General features: G+C 41.4%; 1 protein-coding gene across 1 annotated transcript; it reads left to right on the forward strand.

The window, feature by feature from the left end:
* The first annotated feature begins 108 nt into the window (after positions 1-108).
* On the forward strand, positions 109-27,406 carry rars1 (arginyl-tRNA synthetase 1). Its single transcript, XM_067491460.1, has 15 exons — positions 109-278; positions 1,670-1,804; positions 2,790-2,978; positions 3,335-3,443; positions 4,413-4,513; positions 5,353-5,474; positions 6,140-6,260; positions 6,788-6,917; positions 8,036-8,140; positions 8,694-8,872; positions 12,433-12,542; positions 14,952-15,057; positions 20,783-20,955; positions 22,977-23,224; positions 26,938-27,406. The coding sequence occupies exons 1-15, from the start codon at positions 234-236 to the stop codon at positions 27,045-27,047; spliced, it is 1,983 nt and encodes a 660-aa protein (XP_067347561.1). The 5' UTR covers positions 109-233; the 3' UTR covers positions 27,048-27,406.
* Positions 27,407-27,717: the final 311 nt, after the last annotated feature.

Here is a 27,717-nt window from a genome sequence, read left to right on the forward strand (position 1 = left end):
GTATTTTTGTGGTTTGTTATTTCCTAACAGAATCGCTACACACCGCCGGACGGTAGGTGACGTTGTGGAGTAGTTTCCGGGTTGCCAGTACACGCAACGAAGAAAAGAGACACCGGAAGTAGAATTGAAAACCGTGAACGTCCCATGAGTTTCCTTCTCTCTTAGTTTGTTTCATCAGCCTCTGTACTCCACATTCACCCGACACAAGAGTTTCTCTCCGGTGTTTCAGAAAAATGGGAGACGCTGTATCCGAGTACACAGTCCGACTGCAAGAACAGGTGAGCCCCCGGTTTGTGGAAGAACCGGCTAATTAGCTAAATATGTGTGTGACCACCGGTGGCACTGAGGTAAAAAGTAAACGTCGTAAAACGAACGGTCTCTTTAGAGGGTTTCCGCTTATCATTTAAAGTAACTAGCTGGCCGAACAGAATAGCAAATATTTTCCGATTAATGCGTTACCGTTGTAAAAATCGGCGAACATTTTAAACGACAGTAATCATATATTTAAATATAAGTCACACTTTTGTACGTGTGGTTCGGCTCGGTGCCGCTGACAGCACGTTAGCGACGGACGCAAAACGCATCGTCTCTTCAGATTAATTTCTATAGTGTTTTCGCTTTATGTCGCTTGGTTTGGCTGAACTCCACAGCACGACTTGTGGATTTGTTTAGTGTGAGGGGAAAAGTACTGTGCGGGGTCTGTTAAGCGCTTAAGTGAAGCCGGTGCAAAATGATCAGATGTTTGAATCGACTCTGGTGCCACTACGTTCATATTCAACGTAGAACAATTGTTTACTCTGAGTAACGTGCGATTCAAATCTTATAAGCAATGTTAGTCAAGTAACTGATGCACCGAGTTTCTCCAAAGTGTTTATTCTACCTTTGGATGATTGATGAGGTATTTTCCTCCTACAAACTACAGTACCTGGATTTCGACTGAAAAGCTGGGTTCAAATCCTCAAAATAGGAAAGAAATATGAAAGTTTGTCATTGTTGCTAAAAAAAGAAAAATAGATGATCAAAATCTTTAGCATTATGTTTTGTCTAAATGACTTAATGCTTGATAGTTAATGAATCCCACATTTCATTTTATCTTTTGTGTCTAAAGTTCACATTGATATTGCAGATTCCTTGTAGTCGTTTAAATGTTTGTTGCACTTTCAGTTTGGATCACTCAACCCAGCTTCTAGAAAGTTATCAGATCTTATAACTGCTGTAAAATAAATTTTGTTTTCCTCCATTGGGTCCTAACAGATTTTTTTAAAAATTTGCCTCACTTTTATTTTAGGGTCAAATTAACCCAATCTGCTTTATTTAGAACTTTAAGGCTTTGGCCTAATATTTGTAGACATTTCTATAAATGAACTATTTCCGCTGCTTTTGATTGTTTTGATGCTGAAGAAAACCTTAAAACTTGGTTATTCTTAAACCCGTTTGGTAGGAACCTAAGGAGTGTTTTACTTCTGTGCTTTTGAAAGAAGTCTATTATTATTATTGTCGTTATTATTAATAACATTGATTGGAATGTACCAGGCCTGGTTGGGACCAAGCATTAGCAGACTTTCACCCAAAGGGCTGTTTTAATGTTACAATCGAGAAGAGGGATGTTGGTCAGTGGTGATCAAAAACCGCAATAACACAACAAAATCATTTTTTTGTTTCTTCCCAGGAGCATGAGATAAGCAGCCTGTCTGCTGAGATCGAGAGTCTAAAAAACCCACAGAACCTGAGTCCAACTGCACACCTGGATGAGCTGCGGGAGGAGAACACCAGGCTGAAATATCGCCTCAACATCCTCAAAAGGGTGAGTGACACTGCAGAAATGAAATACAGGGGGCAGCGCTTTCTACTGAGGCGACAGGTACAACTCTGTTTCCTGCATGAGACTATGTTCCTGCTGTCTTGTTTTATTGTTTTGTATTTTATTGATTTACATATTGTTTTTAAAGTGTTTTTATTTGACTTTCCATGCACAGCACTTTGGTCAGCTCCATTTGTGTTTCAGCGCTCTATAAATAAAGTTGAGTTGAGCTAAATGAAGTGGTTGTGTTGGACAATACAAGACAATACAACACTCCGTAAAGAAATGAATGTTGTAGCTGCACAAGAAATAAACTAGAGAGAAAGAAACCGATTAATACAACTACGCTCTTCATTTCTAGATTCACTGAATTTTGTTGCATAAGAATGAATAAATCTTCTCAGGACTTCATACAATGACACTCTAGATCGTCGGCTTGTCCTTTCAGGGTTTCCCACAGCAGAATGTGTTCTGCATGTTGATATAGCCTGAGCTTTTACGCAGGATGGGGCCACACCTGGCTGCTCGAGATTCGAACTCTGCATCGCAACCCAGTACTCTACCACTGATCTACCGGGCCCCCTCATACTCTAACTTGTTAAAATGGTGTAATGTTATTAAAAATAAATTTAAGGAAACGCGTAAAAGGGCGACTGTGGCTCAGGAGGCAGAGCAGTCGCCCACCATTCCCAAAGTTGTTGGTTCGATCCCTGGCTTTTTTCCGGTCACGTGTCAAAGTGTCCTTGAGCAAGACACAGAAACCAAACTTAGTTGCCCCCGGTGAGTGTTGGCCAGCTGCGCTTTGGCTCCCAATGAGGTAGAGAAGCACTTTGATGTGCAGACCATTCACCCTCACAAAAACATTCATAAAACACTCAAACTGTTTTGAAGTGGTGACATTTTTCTTAAAATTCTCTTTTGCTAAAGACTATTGCTGCTTAATGGATCATCATTATGTTAGTGAGCTTGTTGTGTTGTGTGTCCTCAGAGTCTGCAGGAAGAGAGCAGTAACTGCAGTAAATCCATGATTAACATCAACCAGCGGCTTCAGGAGATTTTTGGCGAGGCCATCCGCGCTTCCTGCCCTGAGTTGGACAATCCTCCGCTGGCCGTCACACCCAATCAGCAGGCCAAGTTGGGGGACTACCAGTGCAACAGTGCTATGGCTATGGCCCAGGTTAGTCTGACACATCCATATCTGTGCATTATGAAACATTTTTCTTCAACATTTCAGTCCAGACATCCTGAAAGGGTTTAAATGTCTCTTAAATTACATATGATTTGTCTAAACATCAAACTGAGCTCTCATCGCTTTAAAAGCAAAAGCCTTTCTTTCCTGAAACATAATGAGCAGTGCAAGCTAAAAATCCTAAACGTATTACAAACCTTTTACCAGTTGGCTGTGTGAAGCCTTTCGTTGCAGTTTGAGCTGCAAGTCAGGAAATAGTTTCTTTCCAGGATGATTGTAGGAAAGCGTTTCACTTGTTTCAGTTCATTTTAAGCCAAATGGTCTCTGACTTTGTTCTGCTGCAGATGCTGAAGGCAAAGGGAGTGAAAGCCAACCCGAGGGAAATCGCAGAGAAAATCATCCACAACCTGCCAGACAATGAACTCATCCAGAAAACTGAAATCGCAGGACCAGGTACAGCTGCACAATATCTCCATTGTTTAACTTTTCTTTACTGTTGGGAAACGTTTGGATACAGTACTGCAGAGATTTCTCAGCCGGCTCTCTTGGACCCATACTGTATGTTGGAGGTCAGTAAATAGTGTTGAACTGCAGTGTAGAACACAAAAGCATAATCACCAGAACATTTCTTGTTGATACCAACTAATAATGTATCGTAGTAGTTTAATGAATTCCTTTCCCCAGTCATATTACATTACAACCCATATGAAATTAAAACATATCAGTGAGCCTGGGCCTTAACTGCACTAGTGCAGTACATTAATATTTAGAGTCAGCAATGGTGTTTTTCTTCAGAAGTGCTGCATATTTAACAACATTAAGACTTTTGGGACTTTTGTTGTCACTGAGGCTGTAACAGTTAAAATGAGCAAAATGCTGTAGAAACCAACGAGAGCTAGTACCAAGTCACGAACTCCTAATATCTGGTTTATTCTGAGGCCCCAAAGATTTCAGCACAAACAAAACAAAACCCAAAGCTTCACATGGCTTCACTAAATAAGTCTCAATACATTTTATTACATTACAAAATGCAGTTAGCTGTTCATATAAAATTTCATTTCAAATAGCATTTTTAGTGCTTTCTTTAAAGATAAATTTGTTGTTCTCTCATAAAATTACTGCAAATACATTAATATGGTGTTTGAGAGATCAAGAGATGTCCAACTGTCAAAATGCATTTGAACTGGAAATCTGACATGCATCAGAATACATCAGCTGTTCATCAATACTTTTAGAAGTTTACAAAGTTTGTATGTTTCCACTTAAAGTTGGACAGAATGCAGAGAGTCAATTAAGTCAATTTAAAGCTGTCAGCAAGTGTTAGTCCTCACAAAGCACCTCTTGTGTTAGTCTGTATCCTGGCATTGATATCTGCTCGGATTCATTCTCATTCATCTCTTATGATGCCTTTCGTGCCTTCAGGATTCATCAACATCCACTTGAAGAGGACGTTTGTGTCCAAGCTGTTGAGCAACTTGCTGATCAACGGGGTCCAGCCTCCCCCACTGACCTCCAGGAAGAAGGTTGGTCTCACCCCCCACATGCAGCATGAAGCCAGATATTATGTTAGATCGTTAGACGTAGGGCTGAACTGCAAATGTTTTAGAGCAAGATTGCAAATGCAATTAAATATGTTCTCTTCTGTGCTGCAGTCAGCTGACAAGCCCCTCTCTCATGCCATCATTAAAACTCCTCCGCTAACAAGGAACTCAGAGCTTTTCTTAATATTAAATGTCTGCTGTTCTCCTATGCTGCAGCTTTTACTGTTTCTAAATTACATTCTGTGAAATTTCAATATCGATTGTGAACGATTACGTGTTCAGCCCTTATTAGAAGTCAGATCGGCTCTTGAAATGCCTCAACTGTCAGATTTAAACCAGTAAACATTTCAGAAGACTTAGGCCCCGTTTCATCACAGGAACTATATGGATTTGTTTTCAGATTCTATATTAATTTGTAGGGCCGTAGCTCTGCTGCCCAAAAAGCCTATTTCCACCAAAGGAACTAGGAAAGAAAAGAACCAGGAACTCTCCAGTGTTTTTTTTTTGTTCTTTTTTTTCTTTCTAAAACCTGTGATGTTTTCTATATCTGTACATCTAGAAATAATGGATAGTTTACCTTTTCAATCATCAAAAATATTTAAGCCTTAAATATTTAGGCTTAAGTGTGGGGGGAGAACTGTTCTCCTTAGTTTTTATGTTTGAGAACAAACCAGATTTACTCAGGATGTCCTTAGATCTCTTTAGGTAATAGGCTCAGAGGCCTGTGGGAATGGAAACGATCTGACGATCCTAGTTTCAGGAAGGACAGGAGCTCACGTAGCCAGGAATAGTGAGAGTAAGGATGTGTGATTCTGTTTCAGGTGGTGGTGGATTTCTCCTCTCCCAACATTGCCAAAGAGATGCATGTGGGCCACCTGCGCTCCACCATCATCGGTGACAGCATGTGTCGGCTGTTTGAGTTTCTGGGCTACGACGTTCTCAGGTCCGATCAGTTGTTGCCCGCCCGACCCGCTCCATCTGAAACATGAGCTCACAGTGCTAAGCTAGGCTATAATAATGTTAACTCTTACTGTATACACACACCTTAAAGAAACAAGTTTATGATCGTGCAGAAAATGTAAAGTAATGCTACAAAAATCTAAAGTAGTAGTACTGTGTTCACGTCATTTAATTAGAGAAAATAAGAAGTTGCAGCTTAATGAATCCATCACAACATATTAGAAGCACACGAATGAAAGCTACGTTTCTTCCAGAACACACCCACTTGCGCTTTTGTGTTTGGCTAAAAAGTTGTTTAAATTGTTGAGATTGGATGCAAATAGGGCAAAGCTAAGACAGTTCTCCTCCAGTGACTGAAGCAGGACAGTCAGCCAGCAGAAAGGCGGCTAAGGACGTAGCTGTAGGGATGTTAACAAGCATTCACACACTTCTCATCCTCACGTAGCATAGCATGCCACAGTAGTACTTTAAAGATGACTTATTTTTAGGAATCCCAGACCCTAATTATCTAAACCACACATCCTGATAACCTGCCCAGTGATGTTTTGATGAACAGACTTCACTCTTAGGTCTCAGATGTAGAAACTCAAACTTTCACAGTTTTTTTAAAACTTGTTTTTTTTTTTTTTCCCTCCAAACCACACTCAGGTTAAACCACGTGGGAGACTGGGGCACCCAGTTCGGGATGCTGATCGCCCACCTGCAGGATAAATTTCCTAACTACCTGACCATCTCCCCACCCATCAGAGACCTGCAGGCCTTTTACAAAGTCAGTAGAAACTTTGTTTTCCATCGGGCGTTTTAGGGAAACTCAGAAATTATTATGATGTTCAAAATAAGTCAAAATAACTAAAAACTAAACTGAACTTACATGTAAGCAGATCCTTAAAATGGAAAAATGCAGTTGTGTCCACTTATTTACATGCAGTATTCTAGAATGACTAACATTCGTACATATGAATGTACATGTCTGTACTGTCTGTGTATATAAATCTGTCCTCCCAGGATTTCTTTGGCCTTTTTGGAGCCTGAAATGCTTGATTTTTACCACTGCTTAAAAAAAAAAAAATAATAAATTTCAAACAAATTATGACGGTTTAGTTGAAGTAATTGTTGAACTTGCAGCATTGTAAATTCTAGATCTGGACAGATAAAAACATGTATTGATGTTTCGGTATAGTACAAACGCACATTATCTGCTTCACCTCATGTACTTACTCACATCACGTCCACCCCGCTCATTTTGATCGTCCTTCTTTTCTCCGTTTCCACTCCTTCACCTCCTCCCTCCGTCAGGAGTCAAAGAAGCGCTTTGACGAGGACGAGGACTTTAAGAAGCGAGCGTACCAGTGTGTCGTCAGACTGCAGAGCAAAGTGCCAGACTTCATCAAAGCCTGGAACCTCATCTGTGATGTTTCAAGGAGAGGTAGACTGACTGAATTTACTTCATATGAGATTGTGATTTTATGATTTCATTTATACTGATTCACACAAAACTGTCCTTAGTACTAGGGCTGTGCCTATATTCATATAATGTTTAACAGTATTATTCTAATAACAATACAAATGGCTTTATTGCTTGAAACTTTGGGAATTTTATTGATTTTGTGCATAAGATTGAGCTCATACATGATCCAATTCAAATTAAACTAGACAGAAATAAACTTGGTCACTTATTTATTGTGGAAAATTGTTAAACTCTACATATTTGTATGTTGTAACAGTATTTTAACCCGTGGCGTCCGTAACTGATCTGATCTCATGCATCAATAACTTGAACTAAACCTTCGTGCCAGTTTCTTCTTGAAGAACAGCTTTAGCTCAGGGATGTTGGTTGGCTTCTTTGTCTGCGTGTCTCAGTCCTTCTTTAGCATTTCTAAAGGATAATGGTAATCGTTAGTAAAACCACCTGTGTGTTTTGGTTCATTGTATCGCTGCATGATCGGCCCTATAGGATATGGCCACCTGTGAATTCACCTCTCTGACAGTGATCCCCAGTCTAGAAGCAACAAAGCACCATGTTATGTAGATTGGGATGAAGTTCTTATTCTTGGTCGTCCTCAGGCAGCAATGTTGTTCTTGTAGAGTTGTGGATTCCTCCTTGCATTGCTGTCGTGCTGTTCAGAGTTTTTCCTGATGGTGGACTCATGAACACTGATACCAGCCACATGTGGGGCTTTAAAATGTTACAGGGTTATTATGAAGACGGAGTTCATCTTAATGCAGGGGAGGGAGGGAGGTAGGGGGCTGGGATATGTAATGACAGGTTTTCCACAGACATATGTATTATACAAACACAGTATTATACATACTTTAACATGCAAGTGCCGCTGTAAATACAATCTATAATATGATATGACGCGTCAGTAACGTATATTTAAGAACACGGACAGTTCAGTGGGTTCAGTTTCTACCTTTTAAATCTAAAGTATAAAGCCTTGAATGACACGGCACCGTCGTGGTCAGTGCAGTGCACCACACGATTAAACACCGTGTGTGTCAGAAGTTAATGAAAACACTAAGAGACGTACGTTTGTGTCTCAGAGTTTCAGAAGGTTTACGACTGCCTGGGCATCCAGATCATCGAGAGAGGGGAGTCGTACTACCAGGACATGATGATCAAGGTGGTGAAAGAGTTTGAGGAGAAAGGTCAGTGTGCAGCAGGTCAAAGGTCACAGGGACACAGAACCTAATTATTATTTCTCAGAAAATCATTGTTGTTTCATGTTCAGATAAAAAAATGTTCTTTTAACAATGAATCCAAACAAACTGGAGACTGAATTACAGATTATTTGTTATGTATAATTCTAGGTACGAAGGTTATTAAAATACTTCTTGTAACAATGAACCATACTCTGCATAGTTATTTGATGTGTGCAGTTGCATGATTTTACCACTTGGGGCCAATATTATCTCAGAAATGTCTTGGTCTCAAATCCTCCTGTTGCTATGTGTTTTTCTTCTCTCTTTTTTTTTTTTTTTTTTTGGGTTGTCTAATTGTCTTTTTACTCTAACTTCTCTCCTCCTCTGCACTTTCTTCATTCTCAATTTCACTCATTATCTCCTCTTGCTCTTTTTTCCTCCCCATCACATCCATTTTATTAGTGTCTTTCTCTTACAACCATTATTTTTATCCTGTTCCTGTCTGTCCTCTCCACTCCACTGTCCTCGTTTTGTGTGTTCTGATCATCCCTCTTCTCAGGGCTAATCGAGCATGACGAGGGCCGTAAGATTGTCTTCGCCCCGGGTCAGTCCATCCCCCTCACCATCGTCAAGTCAGACGGGGGATACACCTACGACACGTCCGACCTCGCAGCCCTGCGTCAGCGAATCTTTGACGAGAAGGCCGACATCATTATCTACGTCACGGACAGTGGACAGGTGGGTGGAGGGAGACATGACCAGAAAACACGCAGCTCAGAAAGAGAAACACATAGGTGGTGTAACAACAAGCAGGGGGAGCATTTGTTCAATGCAGTTTCAGCCCTGTTCCACCAGGACTGTTTTTAAGTTTTAGTAAGTTTTACGGTTCAGAATTGTTTTAGGAAGCAGAGACTCCTGTTGTTTCAGCTGTAAGGAAGAAAAGCTTTACTTTAAACTTTAAATGCTGACTTTATTTTATTGTGTTTTCCCATGACTGTGGCAGCAAGACATAAGACGAGCAGTGTTTTAGGAATCAAAAGTTTCCTAAAATTCACGTCTTTATGTTTGCTTTGATCTCATAAATGTGTTGATTAATGTGTAGATGAATCACCATCTGGTTTTCTGGAGACATAAACTAGTCCCTCCTGTAAATAGAATAGTACAAAATCTTTTTGAGAGCCATACTTTTATACATTTGTTTCGTCCTGACTAATTAATTACAAAAAAAAAAACATTTCAGCTCACGTTGCGGCCTGAAAACATTTAAGAAGTTATCTGTGGTGTTGCAGCAGGTGGGGCTTTAAAAGGTTGCGTGTTATTATGAAGACAGACTTTATCTTCAAGCTGGAGAGGAGGGAGGGAAGTAGGGGGCTGGGCGTCTGCAGTCTGACTCAAACTAAAAGCTGAGGGGAAACTTAATTTACCAACTCGTCCAAAACTTTAGCAAAGAGGCAGCATGTTCAGTGCGCTGCACAGTGACAGAAGATGACGGGTGATGTACAGGTGGTTTCCTGGGTCCACAGCATCACCGATTCAGCCTCTCAACATCCACTGGATGTGTTTGTGTTCTAATAGAATGACTGAATTTTCTCTGGCCTCATCACGAGGTTGATATTTGTGGCTGTGCGGGTGTAAAACCCAAAGAGCTATGATGTGGATTAAGGTCGTGCTGTCACATCACTGAACTCTATCACCTCTGTGTTTGTGAGTTATTTAAATTTTAAAATCTTAAATGAGCAGTGAAGCTGCTTCCACTGTGACCGTACGGATAAGTCTGTCCCTAACCAGCTGCTGAGGGTGTTTCAGAGCGTACAGAACGTGTTTAATGCAGGAATACGTCTGTGCTAAAGCTAAGCTACGTTTGGAAAAAAGACTTTTATGAAACTTCCATGTGATGCTGTTGTTCTGAACCATCTGATGTCTCAGCTGAGTCTCTTCCCCTTCACATTCAGGATTAGTTTACAGATCACTGTTTCACTTACTTCCTGTATTTACGTCTCCGCCGTGATGTTGCTGTTGCGTAGGAGAATATACTTTGTATTTATTAGGTTTTCCCATTGGCTGGGGGTGAACATGTGGGCCACACCTCCAGCTAATCAGACCAGAGGCTCATGAATAATGCAAATGTTAGTGTTTGTAGCTTCATAAACAGCCTGACATTGTAAAGATGGATTTGGGGAAACCTGTACACCTTTGGGTAAATAACATGTTATAGAAAGGGTCCAAAAACGACCTTAATCTCAGCTCGTCCAACTATTAGACACTAGAAATGTCCAATTCAGGCATATTTTATTAAAATAAAATAAAGCTGATCACATGCTGTTCCTTTTTCTCTTCTCTGGAATACTCCAGAGCAGGGACGAGATTAGGATTTACTTTGTTTTTCTGAATACTACTGTGTACAAAGGGACAGTGTATATCAGATGTTACAAAGGAAAATAATACATCAAATTAAAATAAGGTTATAATAAAAATAAGAATTTGCTGTAGCTCAGTTGGTAAGAAGGACCACAGGGTCAGTTGTTCGATCCCTGGTCCCAGCTACGTGTCGTGTCCTTAGGCAAGACATTGGACCCCAAGTTGCTCCTGGGGGTCAGCTGATCACCTTACACATCATCGCCATCGGTGTGAAAAGCACACGGGATAAAAGCGCTATATAAGCGTCCATTTACACAACATATATCGCAAAATTACTGTGTTGTAATAATATTCTAATAAATACTGTTATAATTTATAGATGGTAGCAGAAAGAGCAGCCATCTGCTGTGAAGTCACTACAAGCTGTTTATCAAACACCTGATGAACCGATGTGATGTGCAATTCATCACCTTTTCACCCTGAAACCAGTGTTAACAGTCATACGCTGCTCGTTGTGTGTTGCGATTTTAGTGAAGCGATGTGAAGCAGCTGAAAACAGACAGAGTCAAATTAATTAATCATCCATCCACTAATCCTGGTAGGGGTCACAAAGAGGCTGCAGCGGATCCCAGCTCCTCCTCCTCTTCACCTCTGGAGCACTTTTGTGTTGTTTTTGCTTTGCCATCCCAGTTTCACAGGCTTTGTTAATGGTTAAGACCTGTTTAGAGTTCGGGACTAGTCACTTAGTTATAAATGGTTTGCACTTATGTAGCACTTAAAGACAGGAGGCAGAGCTGGAGGTAGCAGAGCTTAAGATGTTGAGATTCTCTTTGGGAGTGACGAGGATGGACAGGATCAGGAATGAGGACATCAGAGGGACAGCTCATGTTAGATGTTTTGGAGATAAAGTCAGAGAAGCCAGATTGAGTTGGTTTGGACATGTTCAGAGGAGGAAACTGTGAATATATGGGTAGAAGGATGCTGAGGTTGGAGCTGCCAGGCAGGAGGTCTAGAGGAAGAACAAAGAGGAGATTTATGGATGTAGTGAGAGAGGACATGAAGTTAGTTGGTGTGAGAGAAGAGGATGCAGAGGACAGAGTTAGATTGAGGCACATGATTCGCTGTGGAGACCCCTGAAAGGGGGCAGCTGAAAGGAAAAGAAGAAGCGGCACTTAAAGCACTTTACACTGCTGCTTCTTCACCCATTCACACTCGCACACTGATGAGGGAGCTGCTATGCAGCTGGCCAACACTCATACGGGAGCAACTAAGTTGGGGGTCAGTGTCTTGCTCAAGGACAATTCGGGAATACAACCGACAACTGTGGCATTGGTGGACAACCGCTCTACATCCTGTGTTGTTGTGATGATTAAAGTTAGATTGAGGAGCTTGAAAGTGCATTGAAACTGTCCTTGCGTTTGTCTGTCCATCAGAAAGTTTGCTCATGTGTTTGATCTAAAGGTCTTCGTCCACTGCTCAGCCTGCTCAGCCTTTCTGTGACAGACTAGTGTTTGTTACATTTTGTCACATGTTGCAAAGCCGCTCTGCTTTACAGCTGCCCTGGATGAGCTTCAGGAAGGAAATCAGCCATTCGCAATCTTTTCAAAAATGTAGCATCTGCAACACCAGCATGTTAAGACTCCGTAAAAGAAAACATCCAACACAAATTGTCAGCTTCTCATTGATGACTCTGGTGAAGATGTTTATGAAGGGTTCAGTTCAGGACATCCTTAATTGAGGCATTCAGGCCCATTCAGACAAAAAAATGTCTTTTTATTCTTAATTGATGTGAATATGTGTGAGTGTTGCAGCTGGTCGGGGTTTAGTTTTTGTTCCCGGCTGCAGTGACGTGAAGAAACTCTTCTCTTAACGTGGAAAATACACCGTGGCGTGTTGCTGAATAAGAGTCTGTGTGTGTGTGTGTGGGTTTTTCTTTGCAGGCCACACACTTCCAAGTAGTGTTCGCTGCGGCACAGATGATCGGCTGGTACAATCCCCAAGTGACCCGTGTGGAACACGCAGGCTTTGGAGTGGTGCTGGGGGAGGACAAGTGAGTTTAAAACACACAGACTCTTAGTCATTGAGTGTCTGGTTTGTGACCTGTGTCAGTGCTGAAAACTCTCAAAACCTGAGAAATGCCAGCTGAGAGTCAGCAAGTTTGGTTTTACATGGAGTCATGTGCTAGAAATGGCTGTTGGACAGCTGCAAATCCAGGGGACTGTCCTCCAACCTGGGTGTGTGCACGTTTGACTCTGGACAGCTGCACTGACTTCCTAGACTCTTTTATTTTTCTCACTTCAATGTATTCACATATTTCTCTGCTTCGTTTTTCATCATTAGAAGTTCAAATGATGTCATCTGGAGGAGCTCTGGAAAAGCAGGTTGACCATCATTAAAAGTCCATAGTGTGAGCAACGAGATGACATCATTTGAACTGAAGTGATGTCATCTGGAGGCATTTTTCAGCTAGAAGTGGAGATATTTTAATATAGGGAAGTCGGAGGGAAGTTTAATACCATTTATGTACAAGTACTAGGCCAACTACAACCCAAAGAAGCAAGTTCAGTATCAGTGAAGGTGTCCTTTTAAAAAGTTAAACGTGGAGATTATTGCGGCCATTTTATGTGTAGTCTATCAAAAGTTTACACGATTCCAAACCACCATCATTAGAGCTGCAACAAAGACGAGAAGCTCCTGTCCACCAGCCCAATGTTATCATCTGAATGTCCTTCACTGTGTCTTTATCGCCTCTGCTTCATGTTTTATTGCATTTATGATCGCACATAAAAACGGAATTTTACTACAGGGCTGCATTGACAAATAATAATGGAAATATACATAAGCTCCTCCACAAACATTGGAGTCAGTGTTGGAACCATCGAGGCAGTTCCACAGACCGCAAAGCTGTTATTACTCAGCATGTGAGGAGATGAAGAGAACGGAAAAGTTCGGCAGTAGGTGGACAACTGTAATTAAAAGTTGGACGACTACAATGTTTGATCGAGTCTGAGGAAACGTTTTATGAAGTTCACAGTTTTTAAAGCCTCACTGAGGTCGAAGCCGAGGGAGTTGCTGCACACATTAGTTCCTGCTCAAATTAGCGTCGTCCTGACGGCGAACGTCCGAGGAACCGTCTGAAGTTGCAGGTCTTTCTCCTGTGTTTGAACTAGCACAGACTCAATGGCTGCGTTACAGTGTTTTGCAAAGACTGACGCACACGTACAGTCCAGAACGTAGTATTTAGACAACAAAATGCCAAGTCTCAGGCCTCTCGGGCAGATGAAGGCTTGAAATACAAAATGAGAACATGGATTTATTTGCATTTTTGTGGTCAATTGAGTTGATTTGTCAAACAGCTGCTAAAAAGAGTCGGTCGGAGCCAACGATGCTCTGAGTGAGTGATGATGGTGACTGCGTTAAGGACCAGGCTTTGAGTCGAGATTTGAGTACGTTATTTTTATATTTATATTATATTTTTATATCTGTTGTCACTTGTCTTTGTCTCTTTCTTCCATTTAGTTTTTGTCCTCTTTGCATCTCCCTTTGCTTCTTTCCCTCTTTCTCATGTTGCTCTTTTTCTCCTTATTTAATTCTTGTTATTTTGTCTCCTCTTTGCTTCCTCTTCTTTACATTCTTTTTTTCTCCGCTTTCCATAGTTTAGCGTCGTCCTTTTCTTTCAGTTCAACCAAGGAAAAACCAGACAGTCATTTGTCATTAACCTGATTTGTATATTTTTTAAATCACCCACTATATAAAGCTTTTTTTTTTTATTTCTTTTTTTGCTGCCATATTCTCAGTGCAGTTGTCATCCTAGTCACTTCCTTTGTTCTCAGTCTGTGTGTTAATTATTTCCTCTTATAGTAAGCAGTGATTACTCTGTGGCTGATAACGGGCGAGCAGCCTCTATAATTTGAACTCTGTCTGTCACACTCTTATTATTTTCTAATCAATCGTCCAGAGAAAAATTGTAGAGCCCGGGTGGGGCAGGCGGTGTTGACGTCGTGCTTCACAGAAGCCATAACTAAGTGCTGCTAAATGCCCCACAGTAACCTGAGGGGGCGTAAATTGGCCCCATAATGTCTGTGCTACTCCAAACTCCATTAGAAATTTATCACGCTGTTTTCATAATCACTCATCCAGACAATAAGAGCTCAGCGCAGCCACGGGGGGAGCTGTTATGGAGCTGTTAAGAAGGGGGGTTATTACATTTTTGGCTCATGTTCTGATTGTGATGCTCATCTGATTTGCTTGAATGTACAAAATGTGTCGACCCAGAGCATCTGTAAGCAGAAATAATCTAATAGGTTGTTGTTATGCTGATTTTTGCCTCCAGAAAGTGAAACCGGAGCACCTGCTGCAAAGGGCTGGACCATGTCTCAGCACTCAAACTTTCTCATTTGCTGTCAGGTTGTGGCTTTAAGAGGTTCATCACTAACCACCTCCTCATCTGTCTGCTCAGGAAAAAGTTTAAGACCCGGTCAGGAGACACTGTGAGGCTAATGGACCTGCTGGACGAGGGATTGAAGAGGTCCATGGACAAACTGAAAGAGAAGGAGAGAGACAAGGTGAGGATGAGCGGTGTAAATGGAGAACATTGAAGACAATAGGGGACACCTATTTAAAGTCCTGTCCTGTCCTAAATATCACAGATTTACAAGAGGACAAATTTATGGACATTGTTTATTTAGGAGAAACTTTCCTATTTGAACGTTGTAAAGAGGTTGTCCTCCTCTGTGGGACATTTAAGCTGAAAGACAAAGGTGACAAGAAGTGTAAAGATGAGCAAAACATGGGGAGACGTATTCTGCACGTGGACAAAGTGTATTCAATCCAGACAAAGGAGAAATGGCTGTTTTCAGGTTCCGTTTAGTCAAAATGCAGAACCCACTTTCTGCATTGTGAGGTTTGCTGAAAGGCTTTAAGATGCTGTGGACACGAACAAAGCAAACATTATAATGAATATGGTTTTCATCCCATCTCCTCAGTCTGCTATGGTCAAAAGAGAGTCTCTCTGCAGAGCCAAACTTTGTGGCTGCAGCTGTAGTGCAGCAGCTGCACAAGTGCCAAAGCAAACGTCCTGTACACTGATGAGTGAAGCACACGTTGTTGTTCAAGCCAACACCACAAACTAAGGAGCTTCTCTTCATTTGTTGTTTCTCTTCATGTCGCGCTCTGCAGAGAGGATGTTTGGAACATGTTCATATTTGCAATTATACTATGAACAGGAGTGCGAGCGTGTCCCCTGTTCATGTCCAGGCTGAAGTGTGAGGAAAGTGTAGTTGCTGCACTGAATGCTGTGAGGAGTAAGGTGCTGCACGTTTGCTGCGATGACGTGATGGCAGCATGCTGGGCTTTGCCACACCTTCTGCAGCAGGCCTGGGTCCAGGTTTACCGTTTCCCAACTCTTCGCTCTGAAAAGCTCTGTGGCCAGTTTAAGGATTGTCGTCCTGCTGGTGACTGTCTGATTGAAAGTTCTACTGTTTGTCTCTGCCTTTATGCTGTTGCTTGTTTCAGCAGTGACATCAATAAATTACAATATGACAGATAAGACATTGCTAACTGATACGAGCTGTGCAGTTTTTATCATTTGATAATGGTGGAAGTTTACTTCTTTCATCCACGACGATGTTACAAATGGCCGTTTAGTGGTTTTGTATCAGCAAACTCATGATTCAACTCCTTCAGGGGAAAGATGCTGGTGAGCGTTCTCGACTTTCTGTGCAGCTTCTTCTTTGTGCAAATGGAGACGTGTGCTCCTCAGTTTACCAGCTTGTCTCCCATTTTCTAAGAACGATGATTTCATACGGTTGTCAAAATTATTTTCTGGTGACTCGCTAATGTGTTCATGGATCTACTTTCTAATGAAGAAATTCTTGACAGTGACATTTTATGGATTATCCATAATTAGACATTTACAGTGCTGTTGATGGACTGATCTGTATTAAAAACATGCAAGTCGCCAATGTAAAAACAGCCACACAATCACTGTCGGCCCAGTTTAAAATAACTTGATAAATGATTTAAAAATTGCCATGAGGTTTTGCACAGATGTTCACCTCTGCACTGGATGAAGCCCACTGACATTTGCTGATCCCTTTTCTTGTCTTCATGCAGCCTCAGCATGAACAAGAGAATTAAAAAAAGGGAAGAGAAGGTTTTGGTTTTCACAGTAAGACCCTCTATGTTTCCACGTAACTTAACACCCTGTGTGTAAAGTTGGAGCACAAGATGAAGAAATGGATAATATTTCTGCAGCACCTCAGGTGTGTTTTGTTCTAAAATATTAAATCATTTAATTATAATATTTGAATATTTAACAGTGAATCCATGTAAAAACATTCTGAGCTTTTATTTCTGTCCAGCTTGCTGCTGTTTCAAATTGAATCGTGTGGAAAGCTAAATTATTAAATAAATTATTAATTTATCCTCCCGAATAATTAGTGCAGCCTTAGCAGCTGAGGACAGTTGTTTTTTTTTTTTTTACTAACTCAAACAAAGCTTTTGCAGAATTTTCCAGATGATTTGGCTTCTATTCAAGTCGTCTAAAATCAATATCCTGTGTCATGTTTAAACTTCAGTAAGCAGCCGTTTAGTGGGAGGAGTGAGCAGCTCATTATTTTACAGTATTGACCATCTCACTCTGCTTCTTCCATCCTGCACAATTCGAGCCAAACCCCCGGAGTTTTCTGAATATGTCCAGAGACCTCGACAACCTCTTATCTCTGCTCTGCTCTGATGGCAGCTAGACTGTGTGAAGTCTCTCTCAGACACGTCTGTCAGATTCGTCTGGTTAGTTTAAGAGAAGAGCTGAGAAAGGTCTGTATGTAAATAAGAAGGCCTCATGTCTGTCTCCTTTATTAATTAGTAGGACTGAATGATAACACTTAATGAGACACAGGAGGTAATAATCCCTCAGCTGTAAATTTGTGATGTCTTAATTTTATAGTGACACAAATCCCAATATTCCTGCTTAGTTTCATTACAGTTGTCTGTTGGTAAATCCAAATTCCACTTGCTCTCTGTGGCGTTAGTTTAGACTCTAGTTGTACATTAAAGCTTTTCAACTTCCCCCTGACTGCTATCTGCTTCTAGCTGAAGAAGTCCTCCGGATGACATCACCTGGAGGAGCTTTTCCATCTATAGGAGTTCAGATGATGTCATCTGGAGGAGCCCTGGAAACCATAATTACTAACTTCATAGTATGAGCAAGAAGATGAGATCATTTGAACTGAAGGTTCCTCCAAGTGATGTCATCTGGGGGTGTTTTTTTTAGTTAGAAGTAGAAAGATATTTTAATATAGGGAATTCAGAGGGTAATTTAATTGCATTCATTTACATGCACCATTCAAACAAGAACCAAAAGAATCCAGTCCAGTAGCGGTGAAGCAGCCTTTAAGTCTTCTGTCGTACTGTATGTTGTTTTAAAAAACAATCAGGTTTTAAATGAAAGTAGCACAAAGACGGGACAACAAATGTTAAAATCGAGGAGTTGCCTTTAAATATTTGGTCATTTGAGAATTTGGTGTCAAAAAAGTCACGACGGGGGCAACAAAAGTTTGGGAAAGATGGGTAATGATTAAAAAAAAATATCCCAACACGGAACAAGTTAATTGGCAAAAGCTTAGGATCATGATTGGGTTTAAGCAGATCGGTACAGAGGACCTGAGTCTGTCAGAAGTGATGGGATGAGCTTCGTCACTCTGAGAAGAATGTTCATGACCTGCTTTGGTTTTCTCTGGAATGTTGGGACACTGACTTCCAGTTGAACCGCGATGGTTTTAATGCCGAGAAGGTTGTGGGGGGCCCGGTGCCAGCTGAGTTCCCCTGCAGGGCCCTTTGGCCTGGCACTCTGTTCTCTCTCTGGGCTGTTGCCCACCTCTACCATCTGCTAACCCTGCCTCATTAAAACACCCCCCCACCCTGGCCTCCGCGAATCTCGGTCTACACGGCGGCTGCTGAGATTCGTTTTCTCCACTTCTGTTTTCTGTTTTGCTATTCTGTGTTTGTGTCCTGTGCTTTGACTTCAGTTTATGTTCCGTCCTTCCCTGTCCTGTTCTGTCCCCCTGTATCCTGGACTCCTGTCTGTGCATGTTGGTGACGATCCGTTCTGCTTTGGGCCTGATACTGGAGCTTGAAACAATCAGTCAAGTAATCAATTGGTTAATTGTCCAAAACGTCTATTAATAAAACTTGAGACTTTCTTTGGTTCCAGTTTCTTATGTCCATTTTTTCTGCTTTTCTCTTCTAAATATGTCACTAAATAAAAATAAAAATATACATTTTTTTACAGTTTTCTGACCTGAGAAGAGACTGATATAGTAATAAAATAAAATGTAAGATATTACTGACATGATTACAGGTCCTCTACATGCCTCATCTCTAAGCTTTATTTAACCAGGTTAAAAAAAAAAAAAACAGTTGAGATAAAATAAACTCTTTTAAAGATGAATTGGCAGAAAGTAAAAAAAAAAAATGCTCACAGAAATACAAGACAAATTAAAATTAAAACAAAGTCATTAAAAAAAAAAGAAAAATAACAAACACAAAAGAAAAAATGCAGTAAGATCAAAACAAGGAATCACTCAAAGTAAAATCAAGATGTGGTGCATATTCCAGTTTCTGTTTCAAAGAGGATGGTGGAATGAAAGGGTTCAGTTTTAGTCCGGTGTGCAAATCATTCCATGCACACTAAAATATAATGAACCTTTTCCACCAGCGTCATTTGTAAGTGAACAGAGTCGGTGTTAGAGTCCAACTAACCAGGTTATAGGACACACGGTGATGTGTTCTGTAGCCAGAGTTTGTTATAAATCAGAATGATACAGAGGCTCATGTTTTCATGTCCGTCCATCTCACGAGGGAATTTCTCCAATGTTGCCACAAACATCCACTTTGACTTGAGGGTGAACTGATTGGATTTTAGCGGTCGAAGCTTTCTGTGAGCTCACGTGTCCAATTCTCATACAGTATCTCAGGAAAACTGGGAGAGGACTGGCACGAACCTCCGCTTGTCCTCGTGGATGAACTGATTAGAATGAAAGTCTGGACTGAGACTAAATGTTGAATGGGTGGTGGGTAAAGTATGTAGTGATGATCTCAAACACCCAAAAGAAGGTTTAGTTACTTTCAAACACAAAACGTTAATAAGCAGTCGGAGAACTAAAGAAGTTTGATAAAAGAAAAAGTTAAATAAAGTTAAAGACACAGGTTTGTCTCTGTGACTGACATTGACAAGTGTCTTCACATTTTTCAGATTTTTATTTGACAATCTGATGGGTTTGACTGAAGAGCATCATCAGTTTTTCTTCTCTCCTCTGTCACAGATCCATCTTTCACTCCGAATTAGATTTTTCTGTCGAAGTGAGTCTCACTAACCTGCGTATTAATTGTTTCCAAAAATACAACTTTTAATTTGAAGTTGACTTTTTCTGCTCCCTGGATGTGTATCTCAGGAAACTCACGGGAATAACAACGTCATTTTCACTTAATGATTCATTTTATAGCAGGTCAGGAAATAGTTCTCCAATCCTAAAGCGACGTCTGAGCTGACAGTGTCCACAAATAAAACAAAAGACCCTTATGTCAGTGAAGCCGTTAGTTGCCTGCTTTGATAAAAGTCTAACATACTCTAACATGTACTGTGTCTAATAACCACTGCATTCACTGCCCTGATCCTCAATGGTTCCCAACAAGTGCAACATTTCCACTGTTGGTTCATTAGAAATACAATCCAAAATGTGCATATGAGGGTTTTGGGTTTTCTTTTTGTTTTTTTACATTAACCTCTTCTTTGAGGAACCTTGGTTGACGGACTAACACGCTGTCATGTCCTAACTTTTCTGTATCCTCTTGTCTTGGAAGTTTTGTTTAATGAGTTCTGGTTTGTCATTTATTTTCCTATCAGTCTCTGTCATATCATGTAATTTCCTCAGTCTGTTAATCTCTGCTTGACTGGAAGTGTTTCTTTTTTTTTTTTTTTTCCTTTTCCAATCAACTCAGTATCTGCAAAATCAATCCTCCCACTCACTCTGTTCACTCCTCGTGATATCAAATACGTCATTTATAACTTAATACGTCTATTTAATCTTTGCCGGAAGTTAGTAAATGAAATTCATTATTTGGATTAAGTTCAACACAGTGACTTCACTGTTCGAAGCACAAGGTGGTGAAGTAGCACCTGCAGCAGTTACCAGCTGATAAAAGCCGCAGGTTTATCCGAAGATTTAATACTTTACCGAGTGTTGAGGTGAAACGGTGACTGTTGATTTAACGGATGAAAACTTCGTGCAGGTCCTGACCCCGGAGGAGCTGACTAAAGCCCAGAGGTCCGTAGCTTTTGGCTGCATCAAATACGCCGACCTCTCCCACAACCGCATCAACGACTACGTCTTCTCGTTTGACAAGATGCTGGACGACCGGGGCAACACGGCCGCGTACCTCCTCTATGCCTTCACGCGCATCAGGTGAGGGTCCGCTGTAATGTTCACGTTCCACACGGGTGAGTTAAGCACAAATGTTTAAGTCCTTTTCACACTAGTGCTGAAGTGACGCTTTTGGCCACGTTGGCAGTGCATCAACGATGTTTGAGCCGCTTTGATCAGATCTGAGCCCCTGACTGCTCTTTACCACAGTGCATTCAGCAGGTGATTTCTGAATTTGCTCCGAGGCCGATGCACATGTGACACGGTAGAAGTAACACATCTGCATGTAGCAGACTAAATGTAAGGATGTGTTGGTGTTGACTGCATGTGAAGATGCTGATAACGTGAACAGGTGAAGCTAAGCATCAACTTTTAATTCATCTTGTTATTTTGCTTTTCAGCTCTTCGTAGTAGCTTTCGTGTCCTTGTGTTGATTATTGATGCTTTATTGTGGACTTTTTACCTGAGCTCTGTGACGCTGTCACTTCAAAAAGAAACTCCGACCCATGAGCCCTCAAGGGTCTTGGTCTGTGCCTGTTCGCTAATCCATACCTGGGTTCAGGTCTAGGAAAGCCTTGCCAAGATGATTTGGTGATAAAAAAAGTTTTGACTTTTTAAGAAATGTGTCGTTTTTGCTGCTGAATTACATTATGATGACGTTACAGTGAGTCACACAGTCTTTTTTTTAGCGAAAACGTAGTTCCATAAAAACAAACAGACCTCTGTTTAGTTTGTCTGTCCTCTAATTTACCACATGCTCAATGCTCCACAGTAACGTGGATCTATCGCTCACATCTCCGCCGGCCTACGAGCTGCTCGGCTTGTGTTGCTGAAAGTATCTCAAAAGTTAAATTGAGTTTCTCTCACACGTTTTTGAGATGTCTCCGCCATTCTGTCCTGTCACAGCACTTCCCTGCTGTGCCAGTACACTTTCATTACCCATATCAGATCGACCTGGCCGGCCCTTGTTGGTGCTTGTGGCAACGGATTAGTCTTTGGGGTATTTGCAGTCAGCGAGACCCATTTTCTCCTCAGCTCTTATCCGCTGTATCGAGTGACGACTCCTGACTGCAGAGCTGCGTTGATTCCCTTCCTCTCCAGCAAACATTGATCTTCTCGGTGTCCAGTGGGGTGAGAAGTGGTCACCTGAGATGATTCGATGTTCCTGCTTTTGCTCAGTTGAGCCCTCAAGTGATCAACCCTCCCCCCCCATCAAAAGAACTGTGGGTGTTTAAGTGTCAGTAGCAAATAAAGACGCAGACAAACAGAAGATCCTAAAACCTCATGGTGCCACAGATGGCGATGAGAAGCCATTTTAGACTATACTGAATATATATATTAATAGTATTTTAATCATAGATTTTAGTTTTGTCAGTTGTCATTGAAAGGTCACCTCCCTCAGGGTGAGTTAGGTGAAACCTTAACACTATGTTAGTGGTACCATCTGGTACCAGATGGATTTTGAATATTTAATTACTAATTAATGTACATCGACATCGTTATTTCCAGAAACTTTGTGTTTAGAATTTTAAAAAGTGATAAAATAAACCGTAAACTGCTCCTCACAGTTGAAAAGAGCCCAGACTAACGTCCTAATTTTAAAGTTAAAGACATTTCCACCATTATCATCAGGTTCTCTGGTTTGGTTTACAGTAATATTTCAGAGCAGCAGTGAATAGTGTTTATTTTGATACATTGTGTCCTACAGTTTCTAAAGTCCACTGTGCAGCCACTTAAAGCGTGATCAATACTCAAGAGTCTTTCTGCTAGAAGAAACGGCTGGATGTTGTTACGAGGTAATGAAAAATCCATAAATAAGAGCCTCAGCATGTGTCTCTAGATGTTTCAACAGAAAGTTTGATGAAGCACAACAACAGCATCCTTGACTCCTTTAGCTCCGTATGCAATAAATGATTGTTTGCCACAAAATGTCTGTCTTCAATATTTATTCAAATCCTAATTAAAGAGGTGAGAGCAAAACGTCTGATAACTTCTATGGGAAAAGTCCTTGTTTGACTTTGATCTCAACTATTTTTTTTAATGTGCGTCCTGACTTTCTGTAGGTCCATAGCTCGTCTGGCTAACATTGATGAGGCCACGCTGAGGAAAGCAGCGGAGACCACAGACGTCCTCCTGGATCACGGTAAAGAGTGGAAGCTGGGGAAGTGCCTCCTGCGCTTCCCTGAGATCCTGCAGAAGATCCTGGACGACCTGTTGCTCCACACACTCTGCGACTACCTGTACGAAGTGGCCACCACCTTCACCGAGTTCTACGACAGCTGCTACTGCGTGGAGAAGGACAGACAGACAGGTACGCTGCGTTGGGGACAAGATCTGTTTGTAAAACCTATAGGGTAGATCTAGGGTTCCCCACGGAAAGATCCAGGTTTAGTCCTGCACTGCTCCAAGGAGCTAGAAGCGATTCAGTTGATGCATTTCCATTGGTTTTTAGGAGACAAAAGGCTGCACATTTTCAGGTTGTCCCCTAAAAGACATAGTGTTGCTCACAACACTATGTGATGATGAGATTCAAAGCCAGCAAATGGTCTTAATTACACACAGTAGGATGTCAGAGTCACAGAAAATGGACCCGTTTGGCTCTGTCAGCTGATTGTGAACCTCCTGAAAGCTAAAGCAATGAGTTCGTGTGTTTGTTGTATTTCAACATGAACGATCTTACTCCGTTCCAGAAACAGCAGAAGGTATTAAACAGTATTACTGATATTTACGACCAAATGATGCGATGTGCCAAAAACAATAACAATGTTTAGAATAAATATATGAATGTCGGTAATGTCTGTCACCTTCAGACATTATGAGCAGCACCTAGATCCTAATCAACCCATTTGGTCCTTAATCACGGGAACATTCGGCTAAATTTCAGTTCTTTCATCCTTTTGTTCCAGAAACTCTCAGAGATGATTTGCGTACAGGTCTTTTCCCGTCGACAGCTTGTCCCCAATTATTCAACTCAATTGTAAAAAGTGTTTTGCAGTGGGATCAAGCTTCGCTAAGGCTCCGCAGAGACGACTGGTTTGGTTGAAGGTGAAAATCAAATCCACCATCCAGCCAGCTTCTGCTAATCTGGTGAAACCAACAAGGCATCAAAGTAATGAGGTGTCACTAGGATCAGTGAAGCAAAGTAATACTTTATTTTAGGTAGTAACTCCTCTAACCCAGCACCGTTTATTACTTTCTTAATTGAAGGACAGTTGGTGGCTGTAATTTTCGAGATGAAATTAGTCAAAGTCTTAAAACAACAAGGTCAAGGATTCTTTTTTGCAGCTGTTTACAAAGAGCTGCTGCCCCTGGGCCTCGGAAATAATGAATTTGTGAGCCCAGGAAGCAGCTTTGACTAATATCAAGGTCAGATGTGCGCGAAGAAAACAAGAGAACAGAAACGGTTTCTTGTTGTGCTCTCGATGGGAGTCAGCCAATTAACACAGAGTCTCAGTGTGAGAGGGTTTTCACTGAACCACCAGGGCACTGTTAGCTCCCCACTTGTTGCTCTCAGCATTTTATCTCCGCAGTGCACTGAAGAGTTGGCGCTTCAGGCTAAGAGCTGTTAATTATGCTAATGCTCTGCTGGAATGTTTGATGTCACTTTGCTTTGCGAGACAGCATATTACGACCCAGAAGAGGAGACGAGTTTTAGTACATGTACTGAGCTTCGTTCATACACTGCACGTGTGTTTATGCACCAGAGGAACTCGACCGTGGTTTGATCCGTCTCACTTCAGTTGAAGTCTGCGTGTTTAACGCATTGACATCAAAAGTACATGAACCCAGCAGAAAACACACGGTTAATACAAACTGAGCTGAACGTTTATTTGGCAGCAGAGCAGTTTCAACATGATGTTTTTGCCAGTAAAATGGACAAGTACAGGATTTTTCTGCTCCTCGTATTATCACTGGGTGACAGGTTTGAGTGCAGGCAGGTCACTTCAGCACGTGGACTCTTTTACTGCTGAGCCACGTCCCGTTAAACCGGAAATACATAAATGTCTAAACGGCAGCATGTGTTGCTCTGAATCCTGCGTCTGTTCCTCAGCAGTGTCCGCAGAATCGTGTCTAATTTAAAAGACTCAACTGGGGAAGTGTAAAAGCATGAATTTCCTTTTACACGCTAAACTAAAGCCACAGGGAGCAAGTTGATAATTGGCGAAGGGACTAAGGATCAGTTCACTACTGTTTGTTTTTTTGTTATAAACTGTAGATGAAGAAATCTTCAAGTCATTTACAATTTCGGACTAAGTTGTTAAACGGTTATTTTTCACATCAACATAATTAAGTGTGAGATGCTCCACCGGTTATTTTTAATAGTTTTTTAGCATTTGATGGCCCAGCATCACATTTAAAGAGCTTAATTATTATTTTTTTTAAACATTTCAATCAAGCAAAGGTTTTAAATGACACTTTTTGTGCTGTTTTATGAACCTCTGGGTTCAACACAACTACTTTTAGGTTTATTACTGATTGAAACGCAATAGGAAAAACAAAAAGCGGCCTTTTGATAAGGATGTGAAAATAAGCTGTTGTGATTTTTAATTAATCTTAGGCAAACGCTGTTACAGCTAATGGATCAAAATGTAATAACAATTAAAAAGTGAAATGTCAGCTTGTTGTTTGTGTAAATTACAAATGAATCTTGTTGTCTGTCAGTGACCATCGACTTTCGTGCCCCTGTAACGGCCTGTCTGTTTAATGCACCCTCTGGTGCTCATTACCGCCCTAATTTCTATTGGATTTCTGCTCGGCGTAGCAATTTGGCCCGATGGGACGGACGGTCATGGATGTTGCATGTGAATGTAGACGTCCAGGTCATTGACTTTCATTTGATGCCGTGGTGTCGGCTGTTGTGTGACCGTAGGATCATTAAATTGTGCCCTGTGACCTTTTGTTGTTTATTGGTAGCATCCCCAGCTTCACCTCTGACTGTTCCCGTCGCACTCATCTGCCTGACGTCTCCATTATTCATTTTCGTCTGTTTTCCTTTCAAGTTCCTCACTTTTGACTAGAGATATTTTGCCTTTTCCTACTTCTCGCGGTTCATTGTCCACCTGACGGCTTGTTCAGGACGTCCTCTTCTCCCGTTTCTAATTTTCTCCTCTTCTGCGCTGAAAACGAATGGCAGTAGTTACCTGAAAGGTAGGATGGTGGTGGAGTGGTTGGAGCTGGCCCCGCGCACCTAGAAGGTCCCTGGTTCAAATCCCGAGTGGAGTTTGCATGTTGTCCTCGTGCTTGAGTGGGTTTCCTCCAGTTTTCTCCCGCACCTCTAAAATGTCTCTCTGAACAGTGGTTTCAGATAATGGATGATTGACAGTTACCTGAAAGGATTAAATCATCTGATTTAAATCCGTTTTAGAAACACTGGACGGTAACTAGGGATGTTTTGGATGATTTCCTCACGCTGATCCCGATGAAGCGTGCAGCAGCAGTGAGGCACATTTCTCAAAACTCAAGATTAATTTGACACGAATAAATGTCACTGAAGCTGCGTCGCTCTGTCGGCCATGTTGGGACTACAAAAACATTCACAACTGGAAAGAAGCATTAAAGCCAAGGGGTCAAAGGGCGCACAGTTGAATTGATGTTGCCCTTAGCTGGTTCCAAAAAGTGGCTCCTGAACGCATCATAGAAGCTACAGCGATCAAAAACCAAAACAGCGGGTGGCAGCCGTCTGGATTTGTCATTTGCTAACCAGTCGGTGGTTTAGTGTATGAAAGTACACGGTACTACAGTACATGAAGTGTTCAATCAGGGGAAATCAAAGTTGTGTTTACACTCTAATATTTTTCCGTAGAAACATTTTCCAAAATGCAGCAGAGTGGATTGATTTCAGTTTCATACAGTGGCTTCGAGTGTCGTACTTGAGCACATTATTGGTTGGAGCTGCGGTGAAAATGAGAAGCCTGTCTGCACTGAACGTTTCCTACCGACACGCTGCTTCCGTTACTGGACAGCAAAAAATAAAATGTGCAAGACACGAGTCCTTAAAAGTTTCTCTCTCCCGTTTGTCACCAGGTGAGGTGGTGAAGGTGAACATGTGGAGGATGTTGCTGTGCGAAGCCACGGCGGCCATCATGGCCAAAGGCTTCGACATCCTGGGGATCAACCCCGTCCAGAGGATGTGATGCTCCAGCCGCCTCCGTCTTTTTGTCTTTCTCCACCGAGTCCACAACAGGAGGTCGGGACCAGAGGACACCGGACGTTGACGGTAAACTGTAAAGAGACAACTCCTGAGCTTCACTCACACTAAAGACTTTGGGGGTTTATGTCCGTAACAGTTGTTATATCTGGACATAACAGTGTATGCAGCACATCATCATGTAACATCTCATGTAAAAGATCTTTATTATGAAAGAACCACAAACCCAAATCTCAGCCAGTCATTTTAAAGTGGACACCCGAAAGTTTACTGTTGCTGTAAAACAACGAGATGCTCGACTGCCTACAAAGAATAAACAAGTTTTGACGGGAATTTCAAACTGAAGACGGTGAATGTTCCTGTGTCACTTCCTCCTGAGCTGGACTGAATAACTAGCTGTCAAAGGGCTCGAGAAGAAATCCTCGCTGCATTAGGGCTGAATTTTTATGCGCAGACCTGAATTAAAAATGCATACGGCTCAGTGCAAACTCCTTTAGAGGGGAGAAGGGTCGAGAAGCTGTGAAGCTGCACGTCAGAAAGGATCAACTAGTACATCAGTGTCGAGAAGTTATTTGAGAAATGTAATAACAAAAGTCCTCAAACGTGATTTGCATGTTTCAGCATCAGTTAGTTTAATAAGCAAATACATGAACAAT

Source organism: Channa argus, chromosome 22 (assembly GCF_033026475.1).
Source record: "Channa argus isolate prfri chromosome 22, Channa argus male v1.0, whole genome shotgun sequence".
Lineage (NCBI taxonomy): Eukaryota > Metazoa > Chordata > Actinopteri > Anabantiformes > Channidae > Channa > Channa argus.